A 13,508-nucleotide genomic window follows, 5' to 3' on the forward strand; every position below is an offset into this window, starting at 1 on the left:
CGCATGTGTGTCAATTTTATAGTTTTTAGTTCTTAGCTAGACGCGCTATCTATGTAATGTTTATCTATGTACTAATTGCTTTGCATAGCCGCCCCCAACGCGGATGACGCTAGTAACATCCAAAAGCAGGTAGCAGCAAGATGGAAATAAACCTTGGAGACATCCAGGGCTGGAGTCGTTAAGCGACACAAAACGGATTGGGTTCGTTCTAGAGTTCAGCTGGGCGTGGCTGGCAACTTTCAAGCTTACCGCCACACCAGCCATACTTAGAACCCAGGCCGCCTGTTTTATGCGCACTGGCTAAGTTTGTATCGAGAGGTAGCTACCTATTGGTCACCTGAATGATGGAATTGATGCCCGACTTCTTCTGTCTAGAGAGGGGTATCGAGCGCTTCCTATAGCTGTTGGAGTAGCATTACTAGCAACCTTTATGCTCGCATAGAATAGATTCCTCAGAAGATCTCCATTCAAAGTCACATCCTACTATTGACGTCAGAATAGATATATTCCGTAGAAGGCAAGGGTTAGGAAGCCTGGGGGTGGGGGTGGAATTAGTTACAGAAAAGTCCCCTCTTCTTCGAAGCCAGAATACTTAGTGCTTGCCTAATAAGGCCATGAGATTTATAGTACCCCTTTCACGAATAAAATAATTCCCACAGCGTTATAATAACAAATGAATTCCTCTATTTTATATAGCTTTTCTGCTTAACTATTGATTTAACCCCTTCTTTTCTTGCGCAATCTACGCCTTGTATCCAAAAGTAGATCACTAATTTTTACAGCACCTTCCCAATAATCTAGTGAAAGTCAACAGGAAACGGTGGTTGATGACATCCACTGAAGCCAAGAAGTCTAGGCTGCAATGGTAATACCTTAATCGCCAGTACACGTTTTTGCTATTCCCGTTTGTTCTTTTATTCTGGATTACTACGAAAATTCCTTACTTATAGTCCTCTGGATTAGGAAGCCGAAGCTCCTGACTCGGAGCAATAACATTAATATACTACGAGTTTAACCTGCTTGTTGTGACAAGGGCTCGGGAAGAGGGCTTGGAGCAAAAAGGGCTCAATTCAATAATAATCTCGAAGGGTCTCTAAGGTCTTAAGTTACTACAAGAAAGGAAAATAAGGGTGACCGCCTTATATATATAAAAGGAACGCCTAGGCCTAGGATTCTTACCTGGGCACGTGTTCTAGCTATATAACTAATAAGTCCTGTATCGGCGAAGCCCCTTTATTGGGCTTCACGATCTGTTGGGCCTTTCCGTGTAGCATTAGTAACTTCGAACTAAGGGTCTCGCATTAATTTGCTTCGGTAGACGATTGGGGGAGAAGAGTTCGGCCTTCAGCTCTCGGCTCTTGGCTCCTGCTAATATTTGTGAAGTAGTTCTGGCTAGTATATCTGTACGTGAGGAAGATATCCACCAGTAGCCACTATTTACATCCCAATATTCGAACTATTGACCTATACCCGTGTAGTTGATAGAATTATACTATACAAGAGAAGACAGTGCTAGCTACATTCAACTCCCACTTGAAAACCACACGTTACCCGCACGGCTGATACAACTCCCACTAAAACCTCAGCTAGAAACTTTATATTATGGGGAGTGGTATTCCTGAGGTGTTGAACGATATTTCTGTGCGAATGCCTAACGCCAGCGGAATAGGAATAAACCAATACCAAGTCGATACCAGCGCCGTGCCCAAAAGATCCTGAGGCACATGAACCTCCGTAATAAAATCGGCAATTGCCAAACTAAAAGCGAATAGCGGTCGGGTTTTTAGCCTCCTCTTAAAGTAGTAACGGGATCTGCCTAGAGGATATTGAGCTAGCGGTTTCGCACTACCAGGATATAGCCCCTAGTATAAATTAACAAGAATAACAATATAAAAACACTTGCTGGTAACCTTAAACTATTACGAACCCACTTATAGCTTTTAGGCCCAAGCCAAAACTCCGTGGAAAGACTAATCAAGCAGCTTAACGCCGTGGCAATGCAACCCTTCGTGTTAAGCTGCATGTGGCGTTGAGCTCCGTCAGCAGCTATAATCATGCTAAGGAAACGGGACCTTTGTTTTTATCGCCGCTATTATTTTATTATTTTCTGATAACGCCGGTTTGTCTAGCTATTAGCGTCTATTATCATGACAGCTCGCTCTACTTCAATATTTGGTAGCTGACAATAAGCAGCTGATCATAGCGTTTCAGGCAGCAGTAGTAGTTAGCTCCCTCTTTGAGAGTGCAGCATAGTCGTGACTTGAAAAAGTTAAGGCATGGCACGACGACTATTTCGGAACACCGGAGACGACAACCTGACACCCCAGTTTCTCTATCACCGGCAAAGCTGGAGGCGGGCAACTGGATGCACACTTAGGCGGCCCCCACCTCTCTAATCTCAAAAGAACCACAGTTTCCTTCCCGTTTAACGCCATCGCGGAAAGTTCCACTATACACCCTCTTTAGCAAAGCTCTTCCGAAGACGCCGACGGTCTATACCCTTCGTTGGGGTTTATCTGCGCGCACGCAGCTTCGGGCCCATCTAGCTTTCCCATTTGGGATTCTGCGGTCATAATCGCGCTAGTCTATTTTTGGGTTTCGCTGCCAATTCCACCGTAAGGTACTTGTCTAGCAGTACCTCCCACAACGTGTTCCTGTTTTTCTATATGACCCACGACGGTTAGAGTGGCTTATAGGTACTCTAGTTATTATTTAGCTGGATATAAGTGCTATACTTATATTACTAGCGTTAAATAAGCAGGATTATTTCCTAGCTGTTATAGTTATATACGTGCTAAATTTAGCTCTTTTAAGTATATTAAGCTTATTAAGAGGAAGAATTTACTTATCAACGCAGCTCGGTTTCGGAACAGGTACAGCATGGTACAAGCCCGACGGCAAAGGGCCATTCGACCAGTCGCTCGTTGATATCTTAAACAAGGCAATTGGCGCAGGCTTCTCTCACATCGATTGTGCAGACGCCTACGGGACAGAGGAAGAGCTGGGTGTCGCGATTCGCGAGTTTGGCGTCTGGAGAGCGACTCTTCATCACGACCAAGGTCCAGGACAACGTCTTCAATATTTCCCAAGCCATCGACGACAGTTTAAAGAAGCTACAGCTCTCCTATGTTGATATGTGCGTCAAGCCTGGACAAGCCTACACTGACAAACCATCGATGCTTATGTCACTTTGATTAGGTATCTCATTTATGCGCCTTTCTTCGCCAAGAACGATGAAGATCTCCAGAAAGCGTGGAAAGACATGGAGCAAGTCAAGGCATAAGGCAAAGCAAAGTCCATCGGAGTGAGCAACTATCTGCGTCCGCACTTGGAGGCCACATTACGCACCGCTGTTTCACCTCCGGTGATCAACCAGATCGAATTCCAACCATGCTTGCAACGTGCGAACCAGTACGTGCCTTGGATGCAAGAAAATGGCATCCAATTTGTGGCATTCAAAATCTTGGCGCCTCTTACCAAGGGAAAGGGCGGTCCTCTTGATGCACTACTTGAAACCCTGGGCAAGAAGTATGATGTCGAGCCAAGTGCCATTCTTTTTAACTGGCACAATCAACAGAACGTAGTTGCAATCGCGACCACCTGGAGTCCAGACCGCTTAGAACAGGAAATGGAGGAAATTACGCAGATTGGACTGTCACATCATTTCCGCGCTGCTCATCAAAAGAAGTTCGATGTCAATGATCGTACCTAGTTTTTTGTCGATGCACGTCGTCGTATCTGTGGAAATTTTGACTCGGATTACGAGTAGACTCTACGTAACAGTGGTTCATTATATCTCTAGATCGTCTGAGTCGCCATCTGCTGGTCACTATAGTACACTCCTCCATAGTTATACACATGATTACGTTGGCTCATAGTTCTTCCTCGTCCTTGCCTAGCAAATATATGTGGAAACATCTTAGATTTGCCTATAAGCTTATCTAAATTCTATAGTATTTCGCTAGTAAAAAGGTACAACGCTATAAGCGCCGTCATCACTCTCAGATTACTACAAATAAGCGAGGGCTAGATCCTCAAGTCGTGAGGGAGACTTTCACTATTTTATCAGTGTAGTTTAACATCCACGAACGGAACCATTAGTGTGGTGCGAGAGTCGCATACTAAACTAACCAGTAGACGTTTAATTTACAAGAGCCGGGGCCTATCACCAACGTTATTATTTGTGACAAATCGCTTCAAGTACTGGTACAAGTCAATGAATTCAACGATACGAAGCATTTCCGCATCAGTAGCACCTTGTTACCTTGGGGTGGACAAGCGACACAACAGTCCAGACATTGTCATATCCGTCTCCTGTGGCTGGACGACATTTAGTAAGCCTTGGGAAACCATTCGACCAGTATGGATATGATAGGAAGCAACGTCTATCCCAACTACTCTATCCGCAGAACCATTTCTATATAATTACATATGAGCGTTTTGAGAGGCCTGGGTAGCCCAAGGGTTCTTCTCTTTAGGCAGGTAGGATGTTGTGCTTAACACTCTTCGTCACCAACCAGTCCTCGAGCGCTTCCTGTCCCATATCCCGGCCGAACCCAGACTCTTTCACGCCTCCAAACGGCGCGTTGGCGTTCAGCAGACCCCAGCAGTTTACCGTGACCTGGCCACTCTCGAGTGCAGCCGAAACTCGGTCCGCAAGATGGATGTTGCTGGTGAAAATTGCTGCACTGAGTCCATAGCTGCTATTATTGGCCAACCCGATGACTTCTTCCTCAGTTTCGAACTTGGCAATGGACTTAAGAAGACAGGAATTAGTAATCAAGGTACATGGACGGGATAAATACCACTCTTGGAGAATAGACATACCGCTACAGGGCCAAATATCTCTTCCTGCATGAGACGCGAGTCGTTTGGTACATCGGCGAAAGCCACACTAGGCACAAAGTATCCCTGAGAGGTGTTGTTTTCGCTCCCGCCAATCACCCTAAGGCCAGACTCCTCTGCATGTGCAATGTACCCCATGATGCGGCTCATCTGCTTCTTGTTTACAATTGGGCCTTTTGTACTCTCAGGCAACAGAGGGTCACCAGGAGACGACTGCTTAATCTTCTCTCCAAAAGAATGAAGGAATTTCTCGTATACGGACGAGTGCACATATATGCGCGATCCCGCGGCGCACACCTGCCCGTTATTTGCCGTAATGCCCAGAGTCGTCCAGAATAACGCGTTCTCAAGATCTGCGTCTGCAAAGACAATGGACGGGCTTTTGCCTCCAAGTTCCAACGACACCTTTTTGAAGTTGGAGTCGGCGGAAGCTTTGAGAATTTGGCGGCCCGCAATGGAACTCCCGGTAAAGGCAAGCTTCTTGACGCCCAAATGCTCGGCAAGAGCCTGCCCAGCCACTGGACCTTCTCCGGTGATGATGTTGATGACTCCTGGTGGGAAGCCAGCCTCACGGACGAGTGCCGCGAGTTTTTGTCCATACAACGGTGCTGCTTCCGGCGTCTTGATGATCAGCGTGTTGCCGGCAGCGATGGCAGGAGCAAGCTTCCAGCAGGTTATAATCCTACATCAACCCCATCACCCCATGTCAGGAAGCCGAAGTCACGGTCACGAGGCAATTTGTGGTGTTTGGGCTACTTACAACGGCGCATTCCACGGGACAATAGCGGCGCATACCCCGATAGGCTCTCGACGAGTGTAGGCATAGCCCTGGGGGATATGAAGCAACTGCCCGGTGATCTTGTCGGCCCATCCGGCGAAATACCGTAGCGTCTCGCACGCCTGCGGAACGTGGAGGCCCTTGGATTCCCCGGCCAAGATGCCCGCGTCAAGTGCCTCGAGACTAGCGAGGTCATCGATGTCGCGCTCCATCAGGGAGGCGAGTTGCAGGAGAAGCTCTCCTCGCTTTGCAGGGAGCACATCCTTCCACGGGCCTCGAAAAGCGGCTTGCGCGGCTGATACTGCCGCATCAACATCGACGCGTTGTGCTGATGATACTGAGGCTAATAAATCACCGGTAGCAGGATTCTCCACTGGCAAGACATCACCGCCGACAGATGGCTGGAATTCGTTGTTGATGAAAAGGCCGGTGTTTACTTGGATGATTTAGTTGGATGACTCTGGTCGCGTTTTTCATGGGTCATGCTTTACCTGAGACGGGTTTGCCTCCTACACCTCGTAGTTCAATGGTGCTCATGACGACAGCGGGGGAATAGATGTTTTGCAGAGTGATCTGGTTTGTATTTCAGCCTCACTTATATGGTGGTGATGGTATGTAGGATGCGGAGTCGGTTTAGAGATGAGACGGCTGAATACAATATGCCACGTCAAGTCCTACATATATAAGTATTATATTTCTGCCAGGGGTACGTCAGCTTGTAGTGGTCCCGGGTTCCGAGACGATAGCGTCACATCCACGATCGGACACGCCAATGGAATAATTATCCACATGGTCCAAACCCATCTCATACTTGGTCCGTCAAAGCGCATGAAGCTAACACACACAATTACTAAGCTTGTCAGACGTCTTGCCTCTACTTTATTACTATCGCAGGGAGGTTCTGGCTGCCTTGACGACTATAGTATATAGCCGTAGATATCATTCCATTGTCCTCAGGTAGTCGTGCTAGTCTATCCTTCAATGTTGTTGGAAAATTAATACCATCAGAACAGCGGAGCAGGGTAGGACGAGCAGGACCGAGGAATCCGGTTCTCGGCCTCCAGTGGGGGCTCTCGGCGGAAGAATCCGAGTCGGAATTCGGAATCGGAATCCTTCCTTGGCGGCATGTCATGCGTCCATCTTGCCTTCCAGCGCGCACTACCAAATAGCCAATCACAATGTTGGGTTAAATAAAGTAATTACAGCTGCTACGGCAATATTTGTAGGCGTGTACAATTTTTGCCTTGTGGCTTAGTTGGGATTCGATCCAACACATGAATGACCACAGGGGTTTTAGTAAGGGTTAGGGTTAAAAGGTGCAAACACTCCAAAACCATGTCTCTTTCGCCATGTCGTGTGGTGAATGATCTAGGAAAATCCGCAACATCGCTAATCCCCATGACCAAGCCCCAGACTTTGATATAAAGCCAGGAACGCTGATCCCGGCGTGGAAAGCAACTCTTTGGGATTCCCGCTCTCCACCATTCGCCCATTCTCTAGCAAGATGACCCTGTCAAAGTCAAGCACACTCTGCAATTTGTGCACCACTGATATGATGGTCTGATCTTTAAACTCGCTTCGCAGCAGCGCTTGCATCGCCTTGTCTGTGTCTGCATCAACATTGCTCGTTGCTTCATCCAGGACGAGTATGGGACTCTGCCTGATGACGGCTCGAGCAAGGCAATAGAGCTGACGTTGACCATGCGACAGTAACTCCTCCTCAATATCACTCTCTAGTCCGCCAATCGGTTCGAAAATTTCCCACAGGCTCACTGCGCGAAGGACCTCAATTAGGCGGTCATCGGTAGCAAACTGGAAAGGGTCCAGATCTTCTCTCAGCTTTCCTGCAAGAAAAAATGCGTCTTGCGGTACTGTGTTTAATCTGCGGCGTACTTCCTGTCGTGGTATGGTACTAATGTCTATGCCATCGACGCAAATCGTGCCGGAATCTATCTCCAGAAGTCTCAGCAATGTCGCTATGAGTGAAGATTTGCCACTAGAGAAGAGTCAATACGCAATAATGCATCTATAGGAGCTGAAAAATAAAGCATACCTTCCTGTTCTTCCACAAATTGCAACTTTCTGTCCAGCTTCAACTTCAAAACTAATTTCATTGAGTACTGGCTCATTACTGGATTTGTATGATGCCGAGATATTGTCGAATATAACCTTTCCAGTTGACGGCCAAATCTGGGGTACCTGGAGGTTCTCCTCGGGGAGATTCTCATTCTTCACGTTCAAAACAAATGACCGGATTCGATTGATCGCACCCAGAGCAGTCTCCACCTGAGTCCACTCAGTGACGAGTGTTTGAAGGGTACTGCTAAATGTGACAATATTAAAGAGCGCAACACCAAGAAAACTCGAAGCACTGCCCTGGATGTTAGTCGCAATACCTACCAAGAGAAGTGCAAGGCCCGCGTTAAAGAGATCTAGGACTAGCGTTAACCACCTCTGGATACACCAAAGCAAGTAGTAAGGCTTTTGGGAGACATTTAAAGCCATGTAGCTCCTCTCCATGTATGCTTCTGACCAGCCGTATGCTCGAATGCAGGAGATGCCATTGACTGTTTCTAGGAATTGCGAGAACAGCGGGGCTTTGGCCTCAATATCTAAAAGCCGGAGCTGCCTGGAAGTCCGCAAATAGTAAAATTGGACAAAGGCAAGAGCCGCGATACACAGAGGAATAGCCGCGCCAATATAGCTTGAGCCGATGAAGACGAGAACTGCAGAAACGATGGCAGACAGAAATTGAAATACTGTCTGGTCCATTGCTTGAGGCAAGTCGTTGTCAATCAGCTCCAGATCTTGACTGAATCTGATGGCACACCATTAGTTCTGCGATTCAACAGTACGAATACTTTCATACCTGTTCAAGGTTGTGCCAGCATCCGTAGATGTCAGGAATGATATAGGTGCGCTTTCACACTCTGCATTAGTTGGTTGTACAACAACTCTTCGAGAGTACGCACCGCATTGTGGTATTTAGTAGCAGCTGATGGAATTTTCGAGAGGTCTTTGGCAAAACTACCAAGTTAAAAGTGCTATGAAGATTAGCATAAGAGCTTCAATGTAGGTGTGCAGCATTTACCAATCTGCCAGAGCGCAGCCTAGAATTGTCAAAGCCGCAAGCGCTCCGTATACACCCAGCCAATACCCCGTTCTCTCATTTGGGTGCTCGGCGTTTGCGTTTGTCCACCACTGCATCCAGACGGCTGTTCTACTTAGTATTTACTCCTTCTAAGGTAGCAGGCTGGAATGTACTGACATGGAAACGTCATGCCGAATACAAAAGTGCAGCAAGCAAATAGATATATGCCTATGGTCCAACGACCCGCGATGTTTGCGTAATACCCATAAACTCTCATATCGCCAGCGTAGCGATTTTGCTCCGTCGCAGGGTTAATCAACATGTCGATTTCTTGCCATACCTCGGCATCGTCGTTCTGCTCACCGAGTCCCAGCTGAGGACGTGTAATGTCTGGCTGGATTGGTGATATTGGTAAAGAAACAGTTTTGGGGATTCCTAGACGGACTATCCTGCCATTCTCATCAAGGACTATAACTTGATCACCAAGGTCCAAGTGGTGTGCTGTGAAGATTAGCTTCAATCGGGCTTGTGCATGTAGCATTACGCACCTGAGTTGGAAGCCATGATGGCAGTCGCATTTAATTTCTTCAACACACCATCCTTCGAGAAGACTCTGTCTATGATATGCCTCTCAGTGGTTCTGTCAAGACCCGTCAAGACGTCATCGAGGACCATGACTGGATTCCGCGAATACAGAGCCCTTGCGAATGACTGTACAACTTCAGTGGACTAGAATATGCGATTGATTGCCAGTTGAGGGACTTCTTACCACTCTCATTTGTTGCCCTCCACTCAATTGTGATCCGCGAGTCCCAGTCATTGTCTGGTCTCCATCAGGCAACTCTCTGAAATCTGCATCAAGAGCACACGCATCCACAACCGTGTCATACCACGTTCTGTCCCAAGGCGACATACCGACAATGTTATTCCTTACCGTGCCCCAGGTTGACCATGGGGTTTGTGGGCAGTACGCAGCTGTTCTAAATCCAGTCGCAATTGACCCTTTGAATGGAACTTCTCCTAAAATAGCTCGTAGTAATGTTGACTTGCCGCACCCTACAGGCCCTGCTATGACCGTGATCTGTCCGCGACGTACTGTCAAGGTCAGGCCATCAAGGACAATCTTTTCTTCCAGGTTATATCCCACTGACACCTCATTCAGAGACAGCATAATATCGGGGCATTGAGATTGCGAAATGATAATCTTCTCGTCTTTTAAGACTTTACCATGAATGTCATCCTTTCCAAAGACGCTGGAGTCAGACGACATATCTGGAGCGGGAAGATCTCGCTGGTCCTCTCGCTCTGGCGAAGTCAAATAAATCTGGATACGCCGAAATGAGTTGATGACGGTCTGGATGTGCTCAACTCCGTCAACAATATATATAATTGGCTGATTTAGCAACTCGAAAATGCTGAGAACTGCGAATGCTACTCCCTCGGTCAATGTTTCAGAGCCACGGGCTTTTGCGATCAGTATGAATGCGGTGAATGCCCATACAGGCGCCAACGCCGTCGAAGCAAAGTCTGTCAAACATTGTTAGCGCCAAGCACTCATCCAGCTGGACATCCGAGTCAATTGGGAGCATACAAGAAATGAAGACGAGAACGTTCAAGACTCTATGACGCCGGGAGGCTTTGATTTCATCCATCCTAAGGCCCGCAATGCGCGAAGACACAATGTCCGCCAGCCCTGTCATCTTGATGGCCTTCATGCTGCCAAGTGCCTTGGCAGTTGCCGTGAGCCTGGTCTCAATGGCCTCAAGCCATGGGATCTGGGCGTTTCCCGCTGCTCTAGCAAGAGGGACTGCGGCAATGAGGCAGACTAGTTGACGTAAGCTGCTGTGAGTATGAAACGGCGCTGGTCTTGGACATACAGATTACCCAGCCAATTGGTGCAAGTATTGCTATTCCGAGCAACCTATACAGAAGCCACAGAGCAACTGCAAGCTCGATCACACTAGCATAGAGTTCATGTATAAGGGACATGCTCGACCCGATGCGGTCAATATCAGCACTCATAAGGGTGATTGCTTCTGCTTCCGAAGTGGAAGATGCGCTCATCCTCAATGTTTTGCTGAATATCATTGTGACAAGACTGCCGCGGTACAGGGTCAACAGCCGGTAAGTCTTGTGTTGGTAGACCGCGTATGACAACTAGTTTAACTGTATCAGGCATGTGCAACACCATGTGAAGATGGATAGTAACATACAGATAGGCCTACGTAGACAATTGCATACGCTCCAATCAGCCCATACGCGGTGCTTTTGCTGTCGGGCTCTCTGTCTTCGCTTACAAAGTCTAATACTCTTTCGACAAGAAACGGTTGCGAGTAACTAAATCCGGTGTAGGCCAGTCTCGGCAGAGTACCTGCTAGAAAAGCCCATTTGTAGTGCCAAAGGAAGGTTAGGAATAGAGAATGATCTTTTTCTTGATTTGCTGCGAGTGAATTAGTAACCTTTCCGTGAGAGAGGAGTGGAAGGAAGGGTTGCCACGATAGGCTTGCTACCTCTTTCCCACGATGATATCAATTTGGTCGGCTTGGAAGCTTCTAGCATCTCAGTATCAAGTGACGATAGCACATCAACTGTAAGAAGGGTGCGAAATCCTTTTATAAACGTGTTGTTCAGCCATATGAAGAATGCGCGGTTGACAATTCCCGCAGTCTCCTCTGGGCCAACATCCTTCCACTCTGGTTTCAACAAGTGGCGTTTCTCAGATACTTCAACGAGAAACAACGACGCCTTTACAACCAAGCAGAGCAGCAAAACCCAAGATACGGCTAAACTGTTTAAGAACATAAACGCGGTGCGAACTCGGGCCATGTCCAAAAGACACGTTATGCCAAAGTATAAACATAGTAAAGTCGATGGACGAACTGATCGTTTATGCTCGGCATATGATACAACTGCCAATAGGACGTAGCCTGGCAATGCTAGTATGAGACATGGAAGTGTGAATCGACTTCTTCCCGCGTCGCCAAGCTGCCATAGCACCAGGAGGGCAACGTGCAAAGACGTGATTAAAACATAGAGCGCCTGTATGAATCACGTCAAGGAACTAGTGATGGAGTAGAGAACATGTTTTATTCCATACCAGCTTCAATGGCAATATTGCTGAGTCGTTGACTTTGACTGTTTCGTGCGAGAGCCTATGTATGCGGACCACCGCCCAGAGGCCTGGACATGTCAAGGGTCATGTTTAAAACAATTTTAAAGTCTGGAAACTCACAGGCAATACCCAAAGGAACCGTTGACAAGATTGATTCCTCAAACAAAAGGGTAAAGTCAAACCGGCCAGGACAGACTTCACCGGCCGCTGGGCCGAAGCGGTCGTTCACGGCTGCTGAGCAATTCATACTTTGTATGTTTGAAGGATTTCCGAATTGTAAAATTGCCGTAGTAGCTAGGTAACAGGAAAACAAAAATAGGGACCGAAAATCGGTCAAGAATTGGCTCTTGTGTCAGCCATCTGACTGGATGACCGAGATGCATCTAATACCGAACACCAGCCGAAAGATTGCTCATAAGAGTCATAACTGCCGGACGGAGGGATAGGTAGCACAATTTGCCCTGAAGTACAACGCAACAGCTTATTCGCTATGATAAATAAGGGGTGGTAAGCAGATGGGCGCCACTTTTCCATTGTTTCGATGAAATGGCGCCCATCGTCCGCCTTTGTGCCGAGCCGACCGTTCCCGCACACCATCTCGCAACAAACGCTGCCGAGATGAAAAACGCCCATCTCTTGTCATAAGAGGCCTGTATTTCTCTCAGCTGCGGCTGTAAGCTGACTTACATCCAATATATGATGGGAAGATACTCCCTTTAGCAAACACTGCATACTGCGTCTTGGCGCGGCCGTCACTTCACCACTTGTTGCCAGCATGTGCGGAAATAACAGCTGTTTCGATGACGGTGACGTAAGCTGTTTCCCCACACGATTTCGGGGGAAAGTGGCGTTTGATGCAGAGAGAGGTGCGGCTTGAGACGATGGTTTGTTATAAGCATGCGGAGCCCCGGCTTCAATGCAACCAGATATTTGCCAGAGTCGTCCTTGTGCCCGGCCAACTTTGCATGAACACGAATTTAGGGCGGGCGTAGCTGCAATACATTGTACGACCGACAATGCAATGACACCTTCCCCGCATTGTCTCGCTGCAGGGAACATTTGTCTTCGTAACCAGGATGGTAGGTTTTGCCGCCTCCAAACTTAGAAGAACTCGCTTGAATGTTTGGGTGTGGCGTGAGCCAAGACAATGATGGAGGGGTTGCCCAGAACGCCGAGACGGCTCATGGCGAGATGGAGGCAAAATAGAGACCACGGTTGCTCAGTGCCGTTGCGAAGAAACTGGCTGCATGGCGCCATCGGTGCAGGCTTATATGCAATACATGCTTCCCGTTCCAAGGCAGACCCCTGACTGTTTGTGCTAGCTGCTGCTTATTTCAGTTAAACCTGACGGCAAAATAATGCCGTGCCTAAGTCATGTCTTCTTGCCCCATCTTATGCATTATTGATCATTGTGCCGGTGGTGGGGGAATTATTGATCGGCAGGTGAGAAACGACTCCTTTCAAGATGGGGGAGATCCGGAAGCGATAGAACGACGAATCTCAGATAGCATATCCTAGCCTGCTCCTCTGTATGGCGACACCAGTGCCTGAGTTTCGAATGTGGCTGTTGAAATGGAGCCAGGGAGCCTCAACTATTGGGGCTGCAGCTGATTTTGACAGCTTGCGGGCGATACGACACGGGTCATGCAATATACACTCATTATAACATGCTCGCCTACCAG

General features: G+C 47.7%; 2 protein-coding genes across 2 annotated transcripts; both read right to left on the reverse strand.

Annotated features, from left to right (window-relative positions):
* Window positions 1–4,474: 4,474 nt before the first annotated feature.
* MAA_10408 (Aldehyde/histidinol dehydrogenase) lies at window positions 4,475–6,160 on the reverse strand (the record flags this gene model as incomplete). The annotated part of the gene is made up of 4 exons (XM_007828406.1): window positions 4,475–4,756; window positions 4,828–5,527; window positions 5,606–6,059; window positions 6,115–6,160. The coding sequence occupies 4 exons, from the start codon at window positions 6,158–6,160 to the stop codon at window positions 4,475–4,477; spliced, it is 1,482 nt and encodes a 493-aa protein (XP_007826597.1).
* An 852-nt stretch (window positions 6,161–7,012) lies between these two features.
* Window positions 7,013–11,540, reverse strand: MAA_10409 (ABC transporter; the record flags this gene model as incomplete). Its single annotated transcript, XM_007828407.2, has 12 exons — window positions 7,013–7,619; window positions 7,677–8,441; window positions 8,493–8,543; window positions 8,596–8,667; window positions 8,715–8,838; window positions 8,892–9,215; window positions 9,263–9,425; window positions 9,484–10,241; window positions 10,306–10,539; window positions 10,592–10,871; window positions 10,928–11,154; window positions 11,225–11,540. 12 exons carry the CDS (start codon window positions 11,538–11,540, stop codon window positions 7,013–7,015), a joined length of 3,921 nt encoding a protein of 1,306 aa, XP_007826598.2.
* Between the last annotated feature and the right edge of the window lie 1,968 nt (window positions 11,541–13,508).

The sequence above is a fragment of the Metarhizium robertsii genome (genome assembly GCF_000187425.2).
Source record: "Metarhizium robertsii ARSEF 23 chromosome Unknown MAA_Scf_37, whole genome shotgun sequence".
NCBI lineage: Eukaryota > Fungi > Ascomycota > Sordariomycetes > Hypocreales > Clavicipitaceae > Metarhizium > Metarhizium robertsii.